At 38.2% G+C, this 27,249-nt stretch overlaps 2 protein-coding genes across 3 annotated transcripts in view; one reads left to right on the top strand and one right to left on the bottom strand.

Annotated features, from left to right (window-relative positions):
* Positions 1 to 27,249, top strand: part of LOC105384465 (short neuropeptide F) — a 77,624-nt gene that overhangs the window by 2,231 nt on the left and 48,144 nt on the right. The gene's annotated exons all lie outside the window — the stretch shown is intronic.
* LOC119690758 lies at positions 17,403 to 18,236 on the bottom strand. The gene has a single exon (XM_038106495.2). It carries the CDS (start codon positions 18,234 to 18,236, stop codon positions 17,403 to 17,405), a length of 834 nt encoding a protein of 277 aa, XP_037962423.2.

Below are 27,249 nucleotides of genomic sequence, written 5' to 3'. Positions count from 1 at the left end.
TGTTAATTTATTTACAACCTGTATAACTTAGGGATGTTCTACCCAGTGGACGGTGGTATACAAGTAAAATGTACAATGATCGTAAGATTTAACATATTTTAAGGAAAGATTTATAAATATCTTTGGCTTTGACTAATAGGTTGCCGGAGTTGTAGCACTACGTATGCTATGCTTCTGAATCCAGTATTCGAAAATCAGATGTTCAGATATATTAAATTTTTAAAGGCTACTTCTACCTTGCAGTGCCCCTAAGTGGGTACAACAATGCACCTCTGCCTACCCCGCAAGGGAGTACATTAGTACAAGGCGTGAGTGTGTGTTTTTGTTTCTACCCTGAAAAAGGGAGCCAATTTTTTTTCTGAAAACTCAATATTCGACCACAGAACCGACTCCTCTCTAAAATTATCTGCGTTACTCAGGCAGTAGAGTTTAAAATAATTGAATAAATCCTAATTACGAGCGACCTCACTTTCTTGCCGCCACACAGACAGGCTCAGCCTGGTCTGTGAGATTCAGTGCGTCCGTCCCGGCCTTAGTCCAGCCACTATATTGGATCCGACAGGTTTATGATACCATTACTTATTTAACTTTCAACTCCCCAGTGCACGAGACAAAAGAACTTAAGCAACTTTGTACCTGTTTCGGAATGAGATCAAATGTACACATGTAGACACAGGGGCATAAATAAATAGACATAGGCCGGAAAACTAAACCCTGAATATTTTAAACATTAATCTTCATAATAAAGCTTACGGCACCCTGCATATATATCTATGCAGGGTGCCGTAAGATGATAAAACTGAGATCCAATAACCAAATTGCACTTATTTTTTTAACTTCCCAGGAAGTTTCCCGATAAAAAGTTATGCATCGATTGACGTCAATTCGATGCATAACTTTTTATCGCGAAACTTTTCTAATCACTCTCAAGCTAATCACATAAAATGTACACGCAAGACGACGTCTTGTTCTATGCATAAAAATCGTACTCATATTGTGAACATAGAGCACTTAAGTTTGGCGAGTACGTAATTCAAAATAAGTCCCTATATAGCTATAATATTTTATCTTTGTCTATAGGAATATGAATATTAAATGAAGCACGAACTAAACATACTTCTATATTAAGTTTAGAGACAATTAGGACAATTGGTTAGAGTGTAACTCAATTAAACAAGAACCGAACTAGCTTGTTAAAACAGAATTATTTGGGTTTTCATTATCGCATTCTTAAGTTTAATCGCTCCCATTTGGGAACTTTATCCATATGAATGAACAGTCTCTATGGCCAGATTTGCTTATGCACAGATTGCTAGGCCCTCTGGACGTTATTTTTAATATTATTTCCTGTTTTCATAAGGTTTAATGATAGTCTACATACAGTGTTTTTGAGACAGCCTTTCGGTTATCTTTACCTAATAAAGCAATTAAAAAATAGAAGTGACATAATGCATCAAGCCGTCGGCAATATTATAAGTTAAATGTTAAGAACAAAAATACCTATAATGTTTTTAAAAATATGGGCATTTTGTATGTGGAACTTTTTCATTACTCGAGAGTGTTATAAATAAGTACATAGAGGTATTGTATTTTTCAGTCGTGGCACGTTAAAAAGAAGTCTTAAACAGACAGGAACTTCAACTATTTTTCTTCTTTAAATATATATGAAATTGTGTTATTAATTTCAAGTGTCCGAGTCCGGTGCAGTTTCAGGATTGGAAGATTACTTTCTTGTTTCAGTGGATTACGACAGGATAATTCAATTAAGAGATTTACTGAGCAAGTTTCTTGAATTGTATTCATTTAACTTTGAGTTGTTTTTTTTGTTGTGTAATTTAGACCTTTGCTTCCGTAATCGTAATGATTTATAATACTTAGTTATATTTTTGGGTTATTTACTGAAAGATAGGTATACTGGAGGGGCTGATGGTTCTGTTTTGTCGGAATTTTGTTAAGTATAGCGGGTTCATTGAATGCTATGTAATGGCAACAATCCATCGCACATTGCACAATATATCACACATCTTTTGTTTCCCGAAATTACTCATTAGTTTTTTTTTATATCTTCCTGTGAAAAAAAATCCGTTTACTTACACATAAGTTTTTTATAATTTAATTTGTTTATATGGTTACTAACTTAAAATTGGTATCCCAATTGAAAAGGGTTTTTTCTTTGCATGTAGGCGGAAACCTTATTACACATTTGCCTTTCTATACGAAACTTGGACCTTTTGTACATATTAAATGACCAACAAAGTTTTAAAAGGCTTATCAACTTATCACAAACATTCTTGAAGTCGAAACAAGAATGAAAACAAGATGCCGTATAAAGAAATGAAGCTTTGAATTATTTATTAATTGGCGTATATTTGTTCTTTAATATACAATATTACTAACTTATTTAATTGAACCTTTTTACAGAACAGCCTAACTATTTAAAAGCTCCTGAAAAAAGCGCTACAAATGAAGTTAGTAAATGGATTATTATCATTATTAGGCCAGTAGTTCCTGATAGTTTTGAGCTCAGCAGCTCACGAGTTTCGACCGGCTTGTAATACTAGATCACACTAGAACAAGCTTATAATATAAGCGTAGATCGTATTAGAACAAGTTTACCTAAGTTTTATGAAGTCATGTGATACTTTAAATGGATTCTTTGAGTATGAGCATCAATAATGTATACATCAGCGTAAGGCATGTATGTTTGTAGTGTATTGGTGTTAATTTTGACAAATACATTTTTAACTTTTATTGCTGATCATTTATTTTGATATTCGTAGTAAACATCCCAATAGTTAATGAGCTCCAGTGGGCCGTAGGGTTCACTCGATCGAACAGAAACCTTTGATTGTTGTGTTACACAGATATGGGTAACCATAAACCATAGTGTATATATTATTGTTTACCTGGAATTATATTAATAATAGTCGTTGGAGTAACAAATATCACGTTAGCCTAGTTATTATATGGGTTTGTACGATAATATTATTTTTGGTCCGTAATTTAAATTAATTGTTAAATATTTTTTGTGGTATTTATTTGAATAAAGTCTACAAAAATGTGTTGGCGCCGTTATAGTATAGCCAATAGTACATAAGTACGTTTATTATTACCTAGTAGATTTTTTTTCCATCTTCGTGAGTTTCGTGACCTTTGCTTAAAATAAGTAGGCGTTTGTTTTTAAAACTGCCACGTGTCTTGGCTATGTTTTATTCGTGTTGTTTGGTGCATTCCTACCTGCCTGACGACATGATGCGATGTGTTGTTGTGCCAGTGGTAAAAGACAAAATGGGAGACTTATCGGTTACAAATAATTATAGGCCAATATCCCTGGCCACTGTATTGGCAAAGGTCTTTGACAGATTAATGGAACGGCAATTGGATAACTACCTAAAGTTAAATGAGAGACAGTTCGGCTTTAAAGAGGGTTGTTCTACCGAAAGTGCCATACTAGTACTAAAAAGTACGATAAAATATTATACGGATAGACGCACGCCGGTATATGGATGCTTCTTAGATCTGTCAAAGGCCTTTGACCTAGTACAGTATGATATATTATGGCAAAAATTAATTAAGACCGGTTTCCCGGTGGCCCTTGTATCTGTCTTTCGCTACTGGTACAGCAATCAAGTGAATGTGGTCCGATGGGGCGGTACATATTCCGATGAGTATCGTATGGAATGTGGCGTGAGGCAGGGGGGTTTAACCTCTCCGTTACTGTTTAACCTGTATATGAATGCTTTGATCGAGGAACTCAGCAATCAACCATATGGTTGCTATATTGATAATGTTAGTGTAAACAACATAAGCTATGCCGATGATATGGTCCTGCTGGGTCCCTCGATCAACGCAATCACTAAACTACTCAACATATGCGGTGAGTACACTAAACAACACGGACTTGTATACAATATTAAAAAAAGCGTATACATGTTGTTTAGTGCAAGGAAAAGGGCTCAAAGTGTCCTGAACTTACCTCCAGTTGTCATGAACGGGTCGCCTTTGAAAAGGGTGGCAGAATTTAAATATCTGGGCCACTATGTAAACGAGGACCTGACTGATGATAAGGATATGGATAGGGAGCGCAGGGCGCTATCAGTTAGAAGCAACATGGTAGCTCGAAGATTTAGTAGGTGTACTAAGGCAGTCAAGATTACGCTATTTAAGGCATATTGTCTGTCTTTTTACGCCTGCAGTCTTTGGGTGAATCATTTGCAGAAGACCGGTCGCGCCCTGCGTGTCCAATACAACAACGCGTTCAGGATGCTGATGGGGCTGCCGAGGTGGTGCAGTGCATCGGGTATGTTCGCGGAGGCCCGTACGCCTGACTGTTGCACCGCGTCCGCGGCAGCACTAACACCGTCCTGAACACGGCTGTGGATAGGTGGGACAACTGTTTCCTTAACCACTGGGTGCAGTTGTCACTCCTACCAAATAAAAAATAGATGTGTGTATAGAGTAATTTTTTGTGTGTTATGTAGTTATAACTAACATTAGGTTAAGATAAATGTAATACTAACACTTTTTTGGATCGTTGGTCCGTAATAAACGATTATATAAAATTATAAATCATTTGCCTAAATGAGATTATAAAGAAAAAAAAAACATTTGTCTTTAGACACCCAAAAAATTCTTAAGACGTGAAATAATAAAATAACAAAGTCATTAACTTTTTAGTTCCATTCAAGAAGAAATGAGCAGCAAAAATTCATTCCTGTAGGACCGTGACACCGTAAATAAATTTATCATTATATCGCTACAGTCACAATTTCTTTTATCGAAATCTGTCACATTTGATAGTGTATCAATCTTATAAAGATTTTTTCGCGGGGCTTCAGCATTGAGGTAGGGTTCACTTTCCTTGTATAAATCTCATTGAAAGGAACAGTGAGCTTGCAGTATCTGGGAATGGCTAAAACCGTTTAGAATGGAAATATGTAATAGTATTACTTAAGTTATATATTTTTTACGATTAATTTACTATAATGTAGTATTTTTTACATTCATTTTTTTTAAAATAGTCTATTTCTTTTCCCACATTCATTACTCATAGAATTTTATTACCTAAAATTGTTTGGCCCTCTGTACAACAGATAAAATTGCGTGACCATTAGGGAAATCAGGGCGATAATTACTGCGGCTGGACATAATTAACTGATGAGTGGGTGTTTGATTTACAGTAACCGTAATTGTTATTATGTATATTTAAACATACCCTGCAAAAGAGGCACACTCTATCACAATGTCGAAACCCAAAATTAGCTATTTAAAACACATGAAATATCCAAACTTGAAAATAAATCAATATACCGAATCCACAAAACATTTAGGAGGCACCTAGACGATCAATTATATGGCGCAATATTGAAAATTGTGCAATATAATTCATCGTCTAGGGTTAATATTGAAGATTGCGCTAACGTAATTTGGATTAAAAACGCAATTCAATCTTACTGCACAATAAATATATTGCACAATGTTATTGTAGGTCTGCCTTAGAACATTATTTGCACAATATAAATGACATTAAATACAATAATGAATAAATACCAGATAAAACATCACCAACTTATTAGCTTACGGCGTTTCTCACACTATTCCGCATCACGATGTGTGTGAGAACCACCCAATGTAGGTTGTATTAGATGCAAATTCGTGGCATATCAGCTTCAGTAATTCGGATATTAGCTGCAGAAGTGGGTGATTAGTGGTCGCGCCCGCGCCTGAGGTCAGGGTTATGTCATTAGCCAATGTGTCCTATTACTCGCATGATTGACATTCCAAATAGACGGAAAATTTAGCAGTTCATGGCATACTCGTATGTATGTTTAAATAACAAACTGTGGATGTTATTGAGGTGGCGTGAAAAGGCTAAATAGTAGAACGTACGTGGTAGACAAGCTATTTTGCATAAAGACTGGCATTGGATTCACAACTACACATCACGTAATGTGTTAGTATAGTGCCACAAACTTATCTGTTCCGGTGACAGCTCACGTAAATGTGTAATATTTCTTCATTCTATAAGATTTTAAGTTTGCCAGTAGGGGTAATTCGCTCTTGTGGTTTTAATTAACCCATATAATCTATATTAATATATAATTCATTAGTAAATAATGAATTATATAATTAGTTCGCTCTCACCGGAACAGATAAGTTTTTGGCACTGTAGCTATCGTTGAATTAGTTGAATGTCAAAAGCTCTCTGTCATTCAGTATTGAACGTTTTTTAACTGTCTAATTTAAGTACTTTGAATTTTTTAACATCATCATCATCATCATTACAAAAACCGAAGCTAGTTAATAGATATTACATGAAATGAAATTACAGAATATTACATGATTAGTCAGACATAGATAAGAATGAAATTTATCAATTTGTTAATAGAAAAAGGTAGCACATATTTTAACGACGTACTCCCAACTGATACGTAATTATGTTCAAAATTCATGCTTTTTTACTTTTACCATCAATAATGATTCGATGATCTAAGCGACGGACGGCGACGAATCTCATAAATAAACGTTATTTATATGTCATCAATTGTATTGAAAGAATCCCTAATACATTATAACACATTGCAAGTTAATTGTTAAGAAAATTCGTTACCAACTTATACATTATTAGATAAAAATCGGATTTCTCGTTTAGATTGGCATATGTCCAGAGGTGTCGATTTCGGTCTGACGCTGTATTAGCGGCATATTTGGATGAACCGTTTGTATCTGTGACTGATGATCTCTGGTGTAGAATACTAGATGGCGAACATGGAATTCTACTCCATTTCTAAATATTGGCTCTATTCTGTTGTGACTGGGTCGTTTGCTTACAAATATAATTTAAATTTACGAATACAATTAACAGAAAGTGTTGTATTATGCTATGATGTTTTGTGTCCTTATTACAGATTCTTCTAAAAAGTGAGCGAAAATTAATAGTTAATAAATCAGCGTAAGACCTACTTTGGCTGCATGATAATATGGTCTGGGTTTTACTTCTAAAGCTAGGCCCTTTTCCTAGCTTTATGTACTTATTTCATAGCAAAGTGTTTTATATTGACATTAATATATCCAACAGTGTGTTTTTAATATTAATACACAAGGGAGAAAACTAACAAAGTTTATAAATTTTAATTAAAATCGCCACTCTTCTTGTATGCATATTTTTTATTACTTCCTATTCTGATCACGTACTTCCTTTGAACAACATGTAATTATATCCTAGAAAAAGGTAATACAATATCTTATAGTAGGTACCTACCTACATCTGTAATAATTAATTATTTGTATACTTGTTTAAGCACAATGATGCTACGATTGCTACGAACTATGCTACGGCGCGGCGTAGGCCTTTCGTAGTTCGTAGCTTGCTACGGCGTAGGTTTTTCGTAGCACTTTTCAAATCAAATCAAATAAGTATATTTTATTTAACAAACCCCTATTTACAATCAGAAATACACTGCGACCCTCACACTAGGCAAGCCTGTGACGTGAGGATCAGATTACAAGATTCTAAATACGACTACTACGGTTTATTTATAATTTGAACGCTCGACCGGTCTGTAGCTCGACCTCAATATCAGTGGCCAATTTTTTCGCTATGGTGACAAGCTGCAGTGGCACTCTTGTCACTCTTGTGTTTGTCACCGATATGATAATTAGAAGAACATATTAAGTGCCAATTTCGCAATAGTGGGTAAGAGCATAACCAGGGATTATTGGTTGACTTTTGACACGTCTGTCAAGATTCTAGTATGGAGATGACGTACAATTGATTAACCAATACCTGGTTACGATTTAACCGACTTTAGCGAAATTGGAGCTAAGTAAGTATATTATGATTAGAACAAAAAGTGAATATTTATGTTTTTTTAAAAGATGCGTCAAGAATAATGAATATGGTAAATTATGTTATATCAGAACCTTTATTCCAGAAAATTCAACACAAACATTTCTTGAAAACACAATTAAAGCTCATGTAAAACTATTCATGTTAATATGAAAACATCTCACTCGAACCAAGAGCACAATTTTATTTCGCTCTCTTACGTAAAATATCAAACACGGTTAAAAATAGTGTGTAGTTAACCGAAGCAATGATCGTCTTAGCGTGTCGATGTCGGTGATAAACACCTCAGGTACCTACACTAGCGCTTGTCACCATGGTGAAATCCTTAGCCAATCAGATTAGTTTTTACTGACAAAAATTTGGGGTATGTAAGTTTAAAGTTTTTGTGTATCAGTGTGTGTGTGTGTGTCGGTCTGTGGTAGCGTAGCTCCCAAATGTACGAGTATGAACCGATTTTCAATTCTTTTTATTTGGATGATAGGTAATATTACCCCGAGTGTGCATAGTCATATTTTATCAAAATCGGCTTAACCGTATAAGTTATGCGAAGTTAATTGTTGATTCTCGGGGGTTTTTAACATTGATAATGGATCACTGCACATGTTGCGCCGTACGCACAGTCGCACACAAGGTACAATTGACACCTCGGACAACTCTTCCCGTGCACAATGATTATGACTGGCATCTCTCTAAGAGGATGAAATTGTTTCAAGTTAGTAAACGCAGCGGGAATTCCCCGAAAACCTCGGAATAGTTAACAAGAAGCCCTAAAGCTGTGGTCACACGGTCAAAATGTAATTTCTCGCTGGTAATTTAATTCCTGTTTAGCGAGGTGCCCCGGGCTACCTTGTATCATCACTAGTAACGGTTTTAACATTTAGACTTGGCTCTCGATTTTACATATTTAAGAGAAAACAGATATAGGTACTGTTGCGTTATACATTTATGAATACACGTGTAGTAAAGAATGATATAAGCGCGAATAGTTCGAGTTATGCATTGAATTTTATTAAAGACACGCGTTTATATTCATACTTTATCACTTATCAAGTTATGAATCTGCCAAAATTAGGTCATCTTACTGCCAGTTTCTATAACTCTATCTATCTATAACTAGTTACTTTCATACGATCTTGACAGATAGTTACTTTTGATTAAGTACATCAAAATCGTATGAAAGTAACTGCCAGTTATGGATAAATAGAGATATAGAAACTGGCAGTTAGGCATTACATTAACACAAACAACTTAATAAAAAAAATTGTTAACAAATTTTACTGAATGTTTCCCATGAAGAAAATGAATATAACATACAGCCTATTGTAGTTATAGTTGTTATAATTCTGATATATACATATATATCAGAATTATAATAAAAAAAAATAAAAATAAAAAAAAATAAAAAAGCCTTTTATTTCGTGCATGCCGACAAACAATCTATCACACATAAAGTAGTAGTTATAATTAATTATGAATTTAAATTTAAATACACTTACAATAAATTTTCTATACTTACTTACAAATCAATTAAAATAAATTTTCTATAAAATTTACTTGAATATATTCACACTACATATATTAAATTTAATGGTATTGAATTGAATTTCTTTTTATGCATAATTTATTTTTAAAAAACATTTCTTAATACTATTCATGCAGCTTGCAGGAACCCCCTTTATTGGGTGAAGGCCTCCTCCAATTGTAGCCATCTCTCTCTATCACGAGCCAATTGAGTCCACTGTGTACCAGCAACCTCTACAATGTCGTCTTCCCAGCGGGCATAAGGTCTGCCTCGTCTGCGCTTGCCTGATGGCCCCGGCCAGGTGGTAGCTGTCAGTGTCCATCTTCCATCTTCTAGTCTTGCGACGTGGCCGGCCCATTTCCATTTTAAGGATCGAGCATATTGAAGAGCATCAATGAAGTTTGTTTTCTTTCTTATCTCACTGTGTCTTATTTTCTTTAGCTTACTTGTTCTCGTGATACTTCTCTCCATAGCCCTCTGACATGATCGAATTTTTTCTTTAATTCTTTTGGTAAATTTCCATGTTTGACATACGTAAGTAAGACAGGGCAAGATACATTGGTCCATTACTTTTTTCTTCAGATGAAGTGGTAGGTTTCCTTTTAAAATTTCTTTCATGGCCCAGAACTTTTTCCACGTCAGTTTAATTCTTCTGTCAAATCAGAATTATAACTATACATAATTATGTATCAGAATTATAACAACTTAATATATTTACATTGTACAACATTATATTAAGCACTAAATTATGTAGAAAATGTAGATGTCTTGTTAATAACGACAGAGATTTCACAAGATTCACTTCTCAAACAGACCACGTTGCAATATCAGACGCTCGGATGTGCGCTCGAGTGTGAATGTTGTCTGAAACCGACATCGACACTTAAATGGTTATAAATAGGGGTTTGTTTTGTGCATCTTTAGCTCTCTAATAATAATTTAACAATCTTGAGCCTGCTAATGTCTTTTTCAGTCGGTTTCAAAACCAATACCGTCAAGTTAAGGACAACTTAAGGATGTCATACAACGCTGTGAGTAGTTCAGTTCTTCAGTTGTTATTATTGATAATTCAGTTCGTGCTTTTGTTGATTTACACAACTGAAAGATTTCAGCAATAGTCAATTTAAATGATCATGTTGATATTGATGATAAAATGTGCTATTCTGGAATTTTAGACTTTATTGTAAGGCAAGAAATGGTCACGATTTTCCTTTTGAACCCCATGTAAAATGACAATTTGATAGGTACTAAGTACGGACTAATAATATTTTAGTAAATAACAGAACTGTTGTTGAAAAATTATAAAAGGTGCCTGGCAAAGTCTATTTCCCTCATCGTAGCGAATTTTTCTCTGAATAAGTAATATTTTTTGTGATTAGGTACTACTATTTTGCTTTGTAGGTTGAAGATAGCAAGTGACAGGTACATTCATAATAAATTTTCTATTTGAAGATCCTGTTATACTAACTAGCTAAGTTCAAATATTGCAGAGTGTTTTTTTTTTAAATTTATAGTATATTTGGTCGTATTATGTATTCTCAAAATATCTTTTTTTGCTGGTACATATAGGTAAATGCAATGCGGAAAATTGTATGCATAGTTATCCAGAAATTCAACGGCTACAAAAATTTAAGGCATACATTTTGCTGTACTATAATTACATGAACATGACTGAGTGAAAGTCTTGTAAAATTATCATTAGGTAACTGTTGTACATAGAATGAGCAACATAATTGAAATATTTTCTAAAATATGTTCAAAGTTTAACAACCGTGAACGATCATTAATTTTAAGGCTATTTAAATTGGTTAACACAAGTTTCCTTGTTAAGCTATCCACGTGTTAGGATTCTCTTTGTAAACTTTTTATTTAGGAGTCGTCTTATTTTTTTCTCATTGTAAAAAATACACAATATCTTTTACGTCTACAAAATATCAGAACCCTAATAATGGGGGAGTATCTATCTATCTACACTCTAAAATTTTAGATAATCGTATTTAGTGTTAGTAGTAGTTTGTGTTGTTAGCATCATAATGGTCAAAGTCTAACCTTTAGTGCTTGTTTCACTATGTCTGCATAAATGTTTTTTATCAGTATAATCATATTATGAATGTAAAATTTAATACAGAAATAGTACATTGTACAACCCATAAAAAATGTGCCACGTGCCACAATGTGTTTTCCCGTAGAAAAAGTACCAGGAATACATGAATAGAAAGCAGTGGCTATTCAATGGTCACATAGATACCGCACTGATTGGACATCGCGCGGCGACAGGGCGCCGACAGCTGTTGTTGTTTTGTGGACAAGTGCACTACTGCCGAGCGTTCACAGTGATTTTTTTAAGTCATTCGTCATACATATAGATATGTAAGTAATTTTTTAAACTTTTATACACTTGCAAGCTTTTAAAAAGTTCCACCCACTAGGTAAGTCACTGAAAATTTTAATTGCTCGCGAGAGTATTTTTGATGTTGAATGAATGAAGAAAACTAAAAGAAATGGAAGATATAGCAGGAAATATGTATAATTTCCCGGTCCAACAAAAAGTACCAGGGTAGAAGAGCATACAGTAACAATAATAAAATTAACAGTTGTAACTTAAGTAGGGTACAAAAGTCGGTCTGATCACTGAAAGCGATCTCTACCAAATAAACTTAAAAATTAGATGAATATGGATGTGTCGCAGGCATCTGTTTGAATCTCTTTTTTGGTTGAATCACTAGCTCGTTCACTGAATTACACTATTCAGTTGTATGACTAGGCCGAACGTTGATTGAACAAGCGTCACAAAATGTCCAACTATTTAGAGGATTAAAAATTAGTCATTAAATTAAATAGTGTCATTCAATGAACGAGCTAGTGATTCAATCATATAGGATATTGTACCAGATGACTGCGACAGATGCATCACTGGTGAGCCGCTCCGCTCTGTGGTCGTGTGGCCACAAATCGATCACACCCACATACCGTCTTCAATAAGACACTGAAAATAACCGTATTTACCTACGAATTGTGTGTGAAACTCGATTGAAACTCTTTGTATTACCCCGAACTCATTTTGACAACGATAAACGGATTCGAAGACAAAAGAATGCTTTCCTACTTGTGTTTCACTTCATGGATTATGGGAAATGTGTAATAATAGGTATTGCTTAGCAGTAAATTAAAAGAGGCGATAAATATACGAAAATTTATATTGCAATCCTATTGATAATATTTAAATGTAGGTACCTATTGTAGAGCCCAATCGCAATTAAACATGATATCCGAACCGTCTGCTACCTTTATAATCCAAAATGTTTAAGAGGTAAGCGTTATAAATATTTCAGCGGTGAGTGGTGTTATGTATAAAACAAGAGTATTAATTAAGTAATAATAACCTTCCCTTACAAATCTTCATAGTGTCATGTAATTTTGAATCGAGTAAATTATTTTGATAGCACTGCTTGATGATTATAACTTAAACTTGTGTGAAATTAAGTTTTTTTTTAATTCTTTGTTTTAGATACATCAAGTATTTGTATATAAATAGGTATTTCCATTATATGTGAATAGTATTAATGTGTTCATAGAAACAGGAGCGACTGGACTAAATTACAGTGCGTGTTTTCACAGACGCGAACTTTGTGATAATGTTTTTATGAAAGCCGCGGCCCATTTCAAACCTATTTCATGATACTTTTCAGTTGATGGAAGTTATTTAACCGAACACGGCAAGTATACCAACAACTAATGAAAACTTAATTTAAAGTGCAGTTACTGTGTGATTTATAGTATAAATGATAACCTACGTAATTACTGTTTAGGTACTTATGTTCTAATAGTAGGTATTAATCAATTTGTTGTTGAAGTAAATCTTTGTGGAAATGAAATCGAATAAGTTTGGGGTGTTGCTGTAAATTGCACGAATGTTATATTTTGGTCTTTCATACATTATGAAGTTCTTAAATGTCGACAAATTACAAAAATGTAAGGCAAAACAATCTTTACACATGTTTTTACATTTAGAACTATTACTACAATACTATAATAACGAATAGTCTATCTATTTTAGATTGAAACTTAGATAATAGTCGAAAGAAACATAGCATCTTCATATTTTGGTGATAGGCATATGAATGTATAGTGGTGTGTGTAGGCAGGAAGCAATAATTAAAGTCCCAAGTGCACAATAATGAAAGTAAAGTTTATTGCACAAAGTACACACACACAAAAGTCTATTAGAAAGAAGCAAGAAGGAGTAGAAAGTATAGAAGAGATAGCTTAGAAATGATAGCACATACAATAGATTTAAGAATAAGCGGAGTAGGTATTCTCGACGCAAGCAAATAATTAGCAAATAAATAATCTACTAACAGCGGAGTGCGAAAGCGGACTGCCGGCCGCGGGCCGGCTCAGGTAGCCGCGTGCGAGTATATGAACAATATCATGCGATCCCGCTCGCGCGTAGATCAGCGATAAGGATTCTACGTCATCGCATGCGCTACCGCTGGCCGGCGCACGACTCGACAGAATTATCTATATAAAATACGTTTAGTCTTGTCTGTCTGTTTGTCACTTATTTTAATGTTTACTATATTATAATTATTTTTACTTTTATACATTACTAATATATATATGCTTTATTTAAATTTACAATTTAGAATAGGTATAAACTATTTTTAGGTTTCTTTATATTATTATGATTTTGAACAATTACTACTAACTGTAAATATTGTAAATAGTTATTTTTATATTTTATACAATGTAAGTTAACAAATTATTTTGAATTTAGGTTAATGCAAAATATATTAGGTAGTTAGGTATCTAGGTATTTAGGTATTTAGGTAAATTAAATAAGTAGGCCATAGGGCACTACATCACCCCCCTCCAGAGACCGTCAAGGGCGATAATAGTCGGGAAATCGTACGCGACGCCCTGATCTCGTCGTCCTGACGACATCTTCATCATCATCAGCACGAAGTATGTCTCGATTTTCCGCATTTGGCGTGTGACGAGTGACTGTGTGAGGAGGTGTGTTTAGTGTGTTGTGGTGAGTGTGAGAGGTAGGTGTGGTAGTGTCTGGGTCACACAGTATGAAGGCCGGCTTGATGCGGTCTATCGATACGGTCACCTGTTTACCGTTCACCAAGATTTTGAAAATCTTGTCACCTCGTTGTACGACCTTGTGGGGACCAGAGTATGCTGGCTTCAAAGCACCACCAACAGTGCAGTCCCTGAGAAACACGTGAGAAGACGTGGCAAGGTCCTTGAAAATGAATGTGTTGTGCTTGCTGTTGTGCCTGGCTGTTGGTGATGGTTGAAGGTTCCTAACCAAGTTCCTAGGCCTAGACAAGTAATCAGTTGTATCAACTGTGACATCAGCCTCAGGGTCGAAGAATTCGCCTGGAAGGCGCATAGGCTGGCCGTATACTAGTTCGGCGGCTGAAGCCTGTACGTCTTCTTTATAGGCGCTGCGGATACCCATCAGCACTAGTGGAAGAGATTCCACCCAATTGTTGTTTGCATGGCAAGTTATCGCAGCTTTAAATTGACGGTGGAATCTCTCCACCAGTCCATTGCAAGCTGGATGGTACGCCGTGGTTCGACGATGCTGGAATCCAGCAATCGTGGATAGGGCCTTAAATAGAGCGGATTCAAACTGCCCTCCTCTATCCGTAACTATATCCGTGGGGCACCCAAAACGAGAGAACCAGCCACTCAGCAGGGCCTTTGCCACTGACTCAGCAGTCATATCTGCTAGTGGTATTGCCTCAGGCCATCGCGTGAAGCGATCGACGGCGGTGAGACAATACCGGAAACCTTGACACAATGGCAAAGGTCCCACGAGGTCAATGTGGATGAAGGCGAACCTTGACTGGGGTAATTTGTAGGTGCCTAATGGAGCAGACACGTGACGTGTGATCTTTGATCGTTGGCAAGGTAAGCAGGATCGAACCCACTCACGACAGTCCTTCCTAACGCCTGGCCAGACGTAGCGGTCTGAAACCAGTTTCGCAGTTGCTTTGGTGCCAGGATGACTGAAGGAGTGCAAGCTTGCGAAAATTGCAGTACGCAACTCCTTGGGCACGTACGGTCTTAGGGTTGAGGAGCTGATGTCACAATACAACTGACTACCTGTTCCAGGTATACTTACCTGCTTCAGGTGCAGAGAAGTGTCTCCAGCCAGCAGCTGTTTCAGCTCCGGGTCCTCGAGTTGAGCGGCGGCAATCCTTTCAGCGTGCACAGGTTGAGCAATCTCCTCAATACGCGAAAGTGTGTCCGCCACGACATTGTTCTTCCCCGAGATGTGCCGTATATCGGTGGTGAATTGTGCGATGAAGTCTAAATGTCTGAACTGCCGGGGAGAACAATTGTCTTTACGAGAGTGGAAAGCAAACGTGATAGGCTTGTGGTCCGTATAAATGACGAAATCACGAGCCTCCAACATATGACGGAAATATTTCACACTCTCGTAAATGGCGAGCAACTCTCGGTCGTAAGGAGAATACTTAACCTGTGCAGGACTCAACTTACGTGAAAAGAAAGCGAGAGGCTCCCATGCTCCCTCGGTCAGCTGCTGCAGGACAGATCCAATGGCCTTGTCTGACGCGTCCGTGACCAACGCCAACTTTGCGTTGCAATCAGGATGCGCCAGCATTGCTGCTTGACACAAGCTGTCCTTGCACTTCTGGAATGCCAGGTGTTCCTGTGGAGAGAAGTCCACGGGATGCGAACCTTTTACCGATCCGGTTAGTAGGGCATTTAATGGTGCTTGGTGAGTGGCAGCCTCGGGAATAAACCTTCGGTAAAAGTTTAGCATCCCGAGGAACCTTCGTAGTTCCCTGACAGTTTTAGGTGCAGGGAAGTTGTGAATGGCCTCGACCTTGGAAGGTAGGGGCCGTGTTCCCTTTGCTGAAATGTTGTATCCGAGAAAGTTTACCTCCGGCACACCAAAGACGCTCTTAGAGCTGTTGATGACCATACCGTATTCCCTCAGTCTGGTGAAGAGCTGACGCAGGTGGGTCTCGTGGGTCTTCTGGTCTTTCGAGAAGACCAGAAAATCGTCGATGTATGAGTATGTGAAATCCAGACCCCTGAGCATCTCATCCACGAAGCGCTGAAACGTCTGACCGGCATTTCGAAGTCCGAACGTCATGTACGGGAATTCGAAAAGACCGAACGGCGTGGTGATGGCGGTCTTCGGGATGTCATCCGGATGGACAGGAATCTGGTTATACGCCTTGACCAGGTCGATCTGGGAGAAGACGGTACAGCCAGACAGGCTGTGAGCGAAGTCCTGGATGTGCCGGATGGGGTAAGAGTCCGGAATAGTACGGGCGTTCAGCATTCTGTAGTCTCCACAAGGGCGCCAACCGTCGTCCTTCTTCGGCGCGAGGTGGAGTGGTGAAGACCAGGGCGACTCTGATGGTCTACAGGTGCCAGCTTGCAACATGGCCTCGAATTCGGCCTTGGCTATTTTTAATTTGTCAGGGGCCAACCTACGTGGTGAACCTGATACTGGTGGCCCAGGTGTGGTGCGGATGTGGTGTACAGTGTTATGTTTAGGAGTGCGGTGTGTGCCATGAGGACGAGTGATGTCTGGAAATTCGCGTAGTATGTGAGTGTATGCGGAATTACCGAGACTTACTTTAACCGATGAGATGTCATCAGTACGACGGGCAGGCGAAGCCGGGGTGGTGAGGCTAGTGTTATTATCGATGAGGCGTTTGTTCCTGCAATCAACAACTAGATTATAATAGCACAAAAAATCCACGCCTATTATCGCCTTTGTTACGTCGGCTACAATAAATTTCCAAGTGAAGTCGCGGCGTAAGCCTAGGTTAAGAGAAACATTTATGTAACCGTAGGTATTTATTGTAGTTCCGTTAGCCGCACACAACTCGTAATTTGTTTTGTTTAACTGTCGCGCTATTGCCGATCGGGGATAGACACAGAGGTCGCTACCAGTGTCGACCAGAAACTGCACCTTCGACCGCTGATCGGTGATGAACAGGCGACCCGCACTCGGACAATCATCAGTCGCCATTACTGATTGCCCCGAGCATTTCCCGCCTGTGGGTAGTCGCACGGCTTCACGCACCGTTTCGCCCGCTCGCCGAAGTTCTGGTGGTACCAGCACTGTGGGTACCGTCGGTATGCAGATGATGAGCGGGTGGAGCTGGATCGACGACCGTGGCGCGTGCGGCTGCTGGAGCGTTCCCGGGGACGGGACATTCGGTCCACCTTGTCCGCCAGCTTCTCCATCTGCCTGGTGAGGGCGGCGATCTCCGAGCTCGTGGCGCCACCCGACGTACCTGGTGCAGCTGCTGTGGAGGTGACAGCGGCCGTACATCCGACCTGGGTACCGACGACGTCGTGGATCTTGTCAGCTAACTCGGCCAGCTCAGTCAGGTCCGTCTTGGATTGGGATGCGATGATGGCCTGAGTGGAGCTGGGCAGGCGGCTCGTCCAGATGGTCCGCAGGAACTCGTCAGGAACTCCGGGGCCGGCCAGGTCCTTCAGATGCCGGTAGAATTGCGAGGGCTTCCGGTCTCCGAGCTCCTCGTGCATGAGAAGCTGCTTCACCTTCTTCTCGCGTGACGCCGACAGCCTCTTGATGAGCTCAGTTTTGAGCTTTTCGTATTTGTCCGCGTCCGGAGGGTAGGAAATTATGTCCTCTACCTCCGCGGCGTATTGGGCGTCCAGGTTGCCGACGACGTAAAAGTACTTCGTCTCATCAGTCTTGATGTTGGCCAGGGTGAACTGCGCCTCCATCTGGCTGAACCACAGCCCTGGCTTCTCCGCGTAGAAGGGCGGAATTCTCACGCCAACTCGGAAAGTCTCCGCTGACGATGATGTCGATGCTTTCTCTTGAGCCATCTTCAAAGTGTCCTTTTGCGGGGTCACCAATATAGTGGCGTGTGTAGGCAGGAAGCAATAATTAAAGTCCCAAGTGCACAATAATGAAAGTAAAGTTTATTGCACAAAGTACACACACACAAAAGTCTATTAGAAAGAAGCAAGAAGGAGTAGAAAGTATAGAAGAGATAGCTTAGAAATGATAGCACATACAATAGATTTAAGAATAAGCGGAGTAGGTATTCTCGACGCAAGCAAATAATTAGCAAATAAATAATCTACTAACAGCGGAGTGCGAAAGCGGACTGCCGGCCGCGGGCCGGCTCAGGTAGCCGCGTGCGAGTATATGAACAATATCATGCGATCCCGCTCGCGCGTAGATCAGCGATAAGGATTCTACGTCATCGCATGCGCTACCGCTGGCCGGCGCACGACTCGACAGAATTATCTATATAAAATACGTTTAGTCTTGTCTGTCTGTTTGTCACTTATTTTAATGTTTACTATATTATAATTATTTTTACTTTTATACATTACTAATATATATATGCTTTATTTAAATTTACAATTTAGAATAGGTATAAACTATTTTTAGGTTTCTTTATATTATTATGATTTTGAACAATTACTACTAACTGTAAATATTGTAAATAGTTATTTTTATATTTTATACAATGTAAGTTAACAAATTATTTTGAACTTAGGTTAATGCAAAATATATTAGGTAGTTAGGTATCTAGGTATTTAGGTATTTAGGTAAATTAAATAAGTAGGCCATAGGGCACTACAAATGTACTTATGCCTACTTATAATGTTATAAAATTCTATTAAACAACTTGACCGTTATTCGAAGTCTAATAATAATTGAGAGAGACATCTCTTTTCCTTTTCGTATTTCCTGCTAAATACCACGTGACTTCCGGCGACTTCCCTTGAATTTGACTTTTTCCACCACCACCGGCAGTTGGCGCCATTTTGTTGGCTCCAAATATATTCGTCATTGACGTCGTTTTCCTTCGTCCGAGCTGGTCGTGTCCCACCAGGGACGCTCCAGGTTTTCTGTGTAAATACCAACCTACCTCCAAATTTTATTTTAATTTTCCATAGTGAAAAAATCATTTAGATTTCACTAAAAAGTGGCTAAAATACCGGATTTGAAGTGAGTTTAAACAGTTATAGTGTATTTTTTCCCTGGATTGTGCTCAGGTATGTTTTTACTGTATTGTTTCACCACGTTTTTACCAATTATTTATCGAAAAGTTACTGTAATTTTTGCCGCATGCTACCAGTGTAACGTTGCTATCATACTTATTTCGAAGATAAACCATCATTTTAACGGTGTTACCGTTCGTGTTTTAAAATTAATTTTAGCAATTAGTTCTTGGAATTTCCCTTGTATTACAGATTAAATTAAAATTAAAATAAAATGAGTACTGAAAATGCGGATTTGCAAGATGTGCAAGATGCACAACCATCCTTGTCAACACGGAAACATTCTCGTAAAAGGAAGATTAGTGAAAGTGATTCGTCATCGTCTGAATCTAGCTCAAGCTCAAGCTGCAGTGATTCCTCTTGCTCTAAACGCTCCCGGCGTAGGAAAACTAAATCTAAACGCCGCAGACGAAATCAAGATCGTAAATTTGATAAAATGATGTTAGAAATAAAAAATCTTAAAAATCAAATAGCTTGCAATAACAATAGCAATGATGATATTATTGATGATAATATTAGTGGTCAGCTTTATTCAGACGTGCAATCATTAGATGAGGAACCAGCTCCGCAAATTTCCTTAACTATCGGTACTAGATTGAAAGAGCCGGAAATTTTAAAAACACCAGCCGTTTATTTGGATACCCTTAAAAACATCCAGCGGCTTGAGCACCCGGATTGGAGAAACGTTCGTTATGCGGATGTCCAAAAATTATATCGTCATAGCCCGGGCTTTACCGACTTAGATGCGAACGAAGAAGTTAAGCGCTACGATTCCTCTCGCACTCTCGTAAATTTTGAAAAGGCCCTAGCATCGCTTACTTTTGCCATGATAAAACAAAGGGATCAACTTGAAAAGGAGCTCCGTTCCTTTTTGGCGTGGACAACAACAACATCAGAGCTAACTTCGGAAGAAGTTAATAAAAGGATCGAAGATATTTTCGTTACAGGTGATTTTTCAAAAACATCTAACGATATATTACAAATGGTTTGCGGCCACAGAGCTGAAATAATTCAGCAAAGACGCGAGGCTATTCTAGCTTTCGTCAAAGACCCACTTCATAAAACTTCACTGCGTAAGGTTCCGCCTTCCTGTGATAATCTCTTTGAGACTGAAAAGTTTACATCAACTCTGGAGAGAGCCGGAGGAGTACGGAAAGTATTCTGGCCTCGTGAAAAGGATCGCGTTTCTGCACCGCAGACCGATCCGACTCCTAGTACATCTGCGCAACGCAATGTACACGTGCAAAAGAGACCAAACTACAAAGGTAATATACAAGCCGCGAACACCAGGTCAACCTCAGGTAATTATAACAATAAGCCATTTCGTGGCCGCGGTGGTAAGCAACAAGCACCTGGCAGCGGCCGACAAGATCATGGCCGACCAAGGAGAAACTCTCCCTCATCCCACCGGGAGAGGAGAGGTAATAAACGACGATACTGACTCACCGAGTCACGTCACCCATCAATTTCATGCTGGACAACTACAATTTTACCATCACAGATGGGTGAACCTAGGGGCACCAGCTTACATTACAAAAATTACTTCAGGATACCGTATCCCTTTCATTTCGAAGCCTCCGCTTCAAATGCCGAACATGTCGAATCCCAAAAGTCCCATCCAGTCCAGCGACGAAATGGACCTGATAATAGAAAAAATGAAACACGAGGGAGTATTGGCCAAGGTCAATGTGAGCCCAAGTTTCCTGTCCTCGATGTTTCTGGTGCCGAAAGGAGACGGCAGTATGAGACCCATATTCAATCTAAAGGCATTAAACCGCTATGTGTACACAGCGCCATTCAGATTGATAAATGTGTACAAAATTCCCGATTTTCTACAACCGAGCGACTGGATGGCAAAAATCGATATTTCCCAGGCGTATTTCCACATACCCATATCAGAAGCCCATCGTCGGTTTCTACGCCTAATTTATCAACGGGAACTTCTACAAATGAACTGCCTACCTTTTGGACTAAGTTCTGCTCCGAAAACCTTTGCCTCCGTGAGCAATTGGATGGCCCAGATCCTTCGCCAGCGCGGCATCCGCCTGGTCGTATATTTGGACGATTATTTGCTAGCCAATCAGGATGCTCGTGTTCTAAAGGACCACATAAAAATAGCAGTAAATCTACTGGAGTACTTGGGGTGGAAAATAAACTACGCCAAATCAGTTGTACAGCCATGTCAAACAATAGAATACCTTGGAATAACATGGGACTGCAAGCACAACCAAAAGTCACTTCCTGCTCAGAAGTGTGCCAAGCTATCAGCAATGATAACAAACTTATCCACAAGCAAAAGGGCCACTATCAAGGACTTGGAACGAGTGATAGGCCTGATGAACTTTGCCAGCTTCACTGTCCCACGCGGCAGGCTAAACTACCGACAGCTACAGCGATTATTGATCGCCTCGAAAAGAAGGTCTCAGGATCATATAAGAATGTTGCTGGACGAGGCTGTTCTACAGGAACTACAATGGTGGCTAATTCACCTCAAGGATCCATCTCCGGTTCACCACCCATATCCCACTCATTATGTTGTGACCGACGCCTCAGATGTAGCGTGGGGAGCGCAAATAAACAATCTGAGTGTAACAGGAACATGGTCGTCGCAGGAAAAGGGACTCCATTGCAATCGAAAGGAGTTACTTGCCATTTTAAAAACTTTAGAAGATCAATGTCAGAACCTTCGTTTCGGATCTCTGCATTTACAATGCGACAACAAAACAGCTGTATCCTACTTGAGAAACGAAGGCGGTACCAAGTCGCAGGGTCTACTGGAAATAACGTACAAGATATTCATGTTATTGGACAGTCATCAGATAACATTGACTGTTTACCACATTCCCGGGGCTTACAATGTAGAGGCAGATCACCTATCTCGATTTCGCAAGAGGCCAGAGTGGCATCTGCTCCCGCAAGCTACAACTCAGATTTTCGCCAAATGGGGAACCCCAGTCATCGACTTGTTTGCCTCCCGCCTGACACGAGTAGTTCCCAGATATTGTTCCCTGGACTGTCACGATCCGCTAGCGGAGTTTCACGATGCGATGACACAACAATGGAACTACGAGCTGGCGTGGGTATTCCCCCCGCCATTTTTGATGCCCAAAGTGTTACAACACCTGAACACGTGTCAAGGGATGTACCTCATTGTAGCCCCCAGATGGGAACAAGTATTTTGGAGACCCGATCTAAAACACCGAGCCACAGCTCCACCGTGGACCATCATGAACCTGAGAAACGTTCTAGTAGACGTCTCAACCGGCCTCCCACCACAGAAAGTGACAGAAATGACGCTGGAGGTGTGGAGATGTGGGGGTGGCAGGAACATTTAGTCGGGTGGACAAAGGAGCAGAAGGATCTCTTGTTGAAAAGTTGGCGTCCTTCTACGATACGGACGTATAAGCCAGTATGGACACGATGGGTCAATTGGGCACGTGAAAACAAAATTTCTACGAATAAGCCAAGCGGGTCAGACTTATCCAGATTTTTGGCTGACTTACATCAAAAGGAAGGCTTATCCTACAGTACTATATTAACTCATAAGTCGGTAGTATCGACATTTTGTGATCCGCAAGCCATAAACCGACTTAGTGATCATCCTATGGTCAAAAGAATTTTAAAATCTATAGCCTTAGCAAAGCCTAATGTTCCGAAACCACCTGTGTGGGACATTGACAAAGTAATTAATCATTTAGCTACGTTAGATCCTAAAACTGATAACCTTTATGAAATTTCAAAGTGTACGGCCACAATGTTGTTGCTATGTTCTGGTCGACGCGTCCATGACCTGACGCTATTACGTGTTGATTCTAATCATTGCATTGATTCTCAGGACTCGATTGTTTTATGGCCAGTATTTGGTTCAAAAACCGACACAGTTGATTATCGCCAATCTGGCTGGAAGTTAAAAGTCAATACTAATAATAGATCTCTTTGTCCAGTTCATTGGGTGAGAAGGCTCATTATTATTGGACAGCAACGAAGAAGTGCTGCCGAATCTAGTCACCTATTTTTATCAATTTGTGGTAAAGCTAAACCAGCTACACGGTGTATTATTGCTAGATGGGTCAAAAATATTTTGAAGGAGTCAGGCATAGAGGCCACAGCAGGTAGTTTCCGGTCTGCAGTAGCTTCAAAAAGTTGGCTTGAGAACGCTCCAATAGAGGAAATACTTACCCGAGGCAACTGGAGATCAGAAAATACATTTAAAAGATTCTACTGTCGTCAAATCATGAATGTAAATAATGTGAATAATACTGTTTCTAATTTATTCAACGCAGTTGTACCCTAATTTAGATATTTAAAATAATTTATTTTTATGTTACCTACTGTCAATCAGTCTGACTTTATTTAAATCACCTCATTTGATGCAAGATAGATGATTTAATGATTTATGTTCAAGAATCGTTATATTATTATTACTTACGTTCAGTATATCAAGATACTTAACATTAATTTGTATTGATTATTTATGCATAATATATTTACCAAAAATAAATAAATGTCACACATTATGTGAAATGTTTTCTTGTTACTTATCCTAAAGTTAACAAATTATGGTTTTATATTTTGAGCTAAGCTATCACAAGCTTCTCATTGTTAATGTGTCCCTAAATAACATTCATATAGTCACATTGACGTCCACCACCACCAGGCGATATCAAACACGTCTCTCAATTATTATTAGACTTCGAATAACGGTCAAGTTGTTTAATGAAGACGTTTTACCTAAAAATAAAACGTATATTAAACATACTTACCTTATTCGAAGTCTAATAATTTTAATTCTGCCTGGTGGCATTCAACAAGACGCAATGACGAATATATTTGGAGCCAACAAAATGGCGCCAACTGCCGGTGGTGGTGGAAAAAGTCAAATTCAAGGGAAGTCGCCGGAAGTCACGTGGTATTTAGCAGGAAATACGAAAAGGAAAAGAGATGTCTCTCTCAATTATTATTAGACTTCGAATAAGGTAAGTATGTTTAATATACGTTTTATTTTTAGGTAAAACGTCTTCATTATTTGTCTTTTTTTACTTTTTTAGAAGACATACTAAATGAGTTTTTTTTTTACATTTCACATGTTTTCTTCTAACTGGTAAGGCAACGTCTTTTGTGTTATAAAATGTCACAGGTCCAAACAGCATTGTTTAGCTTAAAGCGCTAAACGAGATGTAAGCACACGCCGTAGCGAGCGCCTCATTAGCAGCGCTTTAATAATCCATATAGGTTGAAATGAGAGGGCTAAAGAAAGTTTTCTAGCGTAGCAGTAGTAGAATAACTTTATTGGATATAAAAAACAATTAACATCTCATGTGTTTATTGTTTATTAAAGTCAATAATGTGCATGTCCACTATAAGTACCTTGTTTCACGGGGAAAGTCATCTGATACAAACAAAAACTACCCTTATTCGAATGTAATAAGGGTCCTGTCAGATGTTTTTCCCCGGGAAACTAGGTAGGTATAGTAACTGCAAATTCATTATTGATTGTTAAATATAATTAGTAATATGCACTTCGTAATATAAGTATTCATTACTTATAAGTACAAAAATACAAAAAAATAGATACGTGTAGGTAAATGTTAAATCTAAATTACATAAGAATCAATTAACAAGCGAAGATATAAAAAAATATGCAGCACTGAAAAAAAAATAACTAAAATACCAAACGTGAGGAGAGCTCTCCGCTCTTAAAATTAAAGCTTTTACCTCGTTATAACGACCACGTAATAATGAATATCGAATATTCTTGCCCGCAAGAGGATAACGTTTTGTTGATCCAACGGTGGATAAATTAACACCAATTACTTATTTCACTGTTGAGCCGGATCAATTAGTAAAATGGGAGATTTTCAAGCATAGCCAAAAACCGATTATAGATGGCGCTAGTAAAACTTCATACTCAACAGCACTGATTCTAGTCCTTTCAGCCAATACAAAAACTCAATGCATGTGAATTCAACCATATGCAATAACTAGCTGTTATGTTATGCATAATATTAAGTCTTAACTAGTTTAAGACAGCTTTGTACCATTTATGACATCTTCCATCCCCTCAGAAGAATGCAGCTCATTTAAAACGACAGGCCGAATGCCATCTATTGGTCGATTTTGGAACTTTTAAACGTCAAAAGAAAATCTCCCATTGTAGGTTTCTTCGATGTCTTAATTATTCATTGCGGTGAAAAATTATAACTTCACTTTGGGTTTGAACGAGCCTGTGACACGGTTCGCTGTAAATTGTAATGAATCCTTTGTGTTGGTTACGAAATGTCAAATGATATGAGGCATGTTGCTTGTTGAGGTGTGGTAAATATTTTAATTCATCATTAGTACAACGTTACGTAGGCGTATAGAAACATCTGTATCATATAGAACCTATGATTATGATAACAATTATGTTGACTTTTTATATGAGTACTTACTTTTTTTATGTTCCGAATTTGTAAATATATGTAACGTAGCGAACTATTCCTTTAAATAAAAAAAGAAGTTTAGGTGAAGGTTCTCATATTTTCGGAATCATAATCAAATCAACAATACCTATATGCAGGTACAAAACCGACATAAGTTAAAACTCTTTCAGAAATGACAGAAGTGGGCGACACAAATTAGAATAGAATATATTCATGTGTACAAAAGGTAGCGTCGCGTCGTTAGCCTCATTACGAATATTCCGGTTGTATCCGGTTTAAACCGGAACCGGGTGGATTTTTCATAATTAACGCAGGTGTATGTCAGTGGCACAACAAGTGTTAATTATGACCGGAAGTGCTTTGCGCATTGTTTCTACACGACATTATTATAGTACAGGATGTAGGTTATGCATATCTAATGGGTAGATATTATTCAGTAAAAGCTGTGAGCCAGCAGCAGCTCGCACGGTGTAAACAAGCCTTTTTTAACAAAAAAAAATATGAACGAGACTTGTCACATGCTTGAAACGTTTAACTAGACGAGATAGAGTCGTAGTCCAGTGCAGCAAGCTGGGCTTCTAAACTTTTTTGAGCTAAACTTTTTACTTTGTATTTAAGCCAAAGTGCCTGCCTTTGTCTACTGCGGGAAAACTGTTATTTTAATTATTTACTTCCGTCAATTTTGAAAAGGGCAATAACCAACACTCCTAACTCTAGTTTTATTACATAATATAACTACTTTAACAGCGCTGAAAGAAAATGTAATTGCTGTCTTTTTAAAAGTTTCCTAAGCAACACAATATACGCTTGTCTAGAGAAGTGGCTATCACGCAAAGTGCATAGTGCATACGTCGTGCACGACCGAGACACACGATCTCTCTTCACTCTCTAACTTATTCCTTGTTTGACATTTTGAAAAGAAAACTTGTCTTGTACAATGTTATTATGTATACAAACTATTACCTAAATATTGTGGATTTTTTTTATTATTCCGAGTGCTAATCAGACCAGCCTATGAGGATCGTAAGTCATAAAATTATACCCTATTCAGGATTACAATCATAAGGAAGGTGGCACTCCTTATGAAAGGGCAGACTAGCAGTTAGCAGTATTCTAGAAATTTAAAGTAATTTATGATTATTTTTTATTTACAGGAAATAATTATTTAATTAAAGAAACACTAAACACACTAAAGAACATAAACAACTTATTGCTAAATGAAATAAAACTAAATAGGCACTATTAAATAATACTTAAAATATCAATAACTTATGTATACCTATGTTTTTTACTTGTGTGCGTTGGTATAATTTATTTGTTTAACTTTTGATATATTTTTATTTAATTATTTTTCCTTATTTAAAATTATCTACATGCGCCCATCGAACTAATTATTGAAG

The sequence above is a fragment of the Plutella xylostella genome, chromosome 9, assembly GCF_932276165.1.
Source record: "Plutella xylostella chromosome 9, ilPluXylo3.1, whole genome shotgun sequence".
Taxonomy (NCBI): domain Eukaryota; kingdom Metazoa; phylum Arthropoda; class Insecta; order Lepidoptera; family Plutellidae; genus Plutella; species Plutella xylostella.
This window is presented reverse-complemented; position numbering and strand designations above follow the sequence as displayed.

Coding starts and splice junctions, on each gene's coding strand:
- LOC119690758 (XM_038106495.2), bottom strand. CDS start 18,236: ATGGCTCAAGAGAAAGCATCGACATCATCGTCAGCGGAGACTTTCCGA.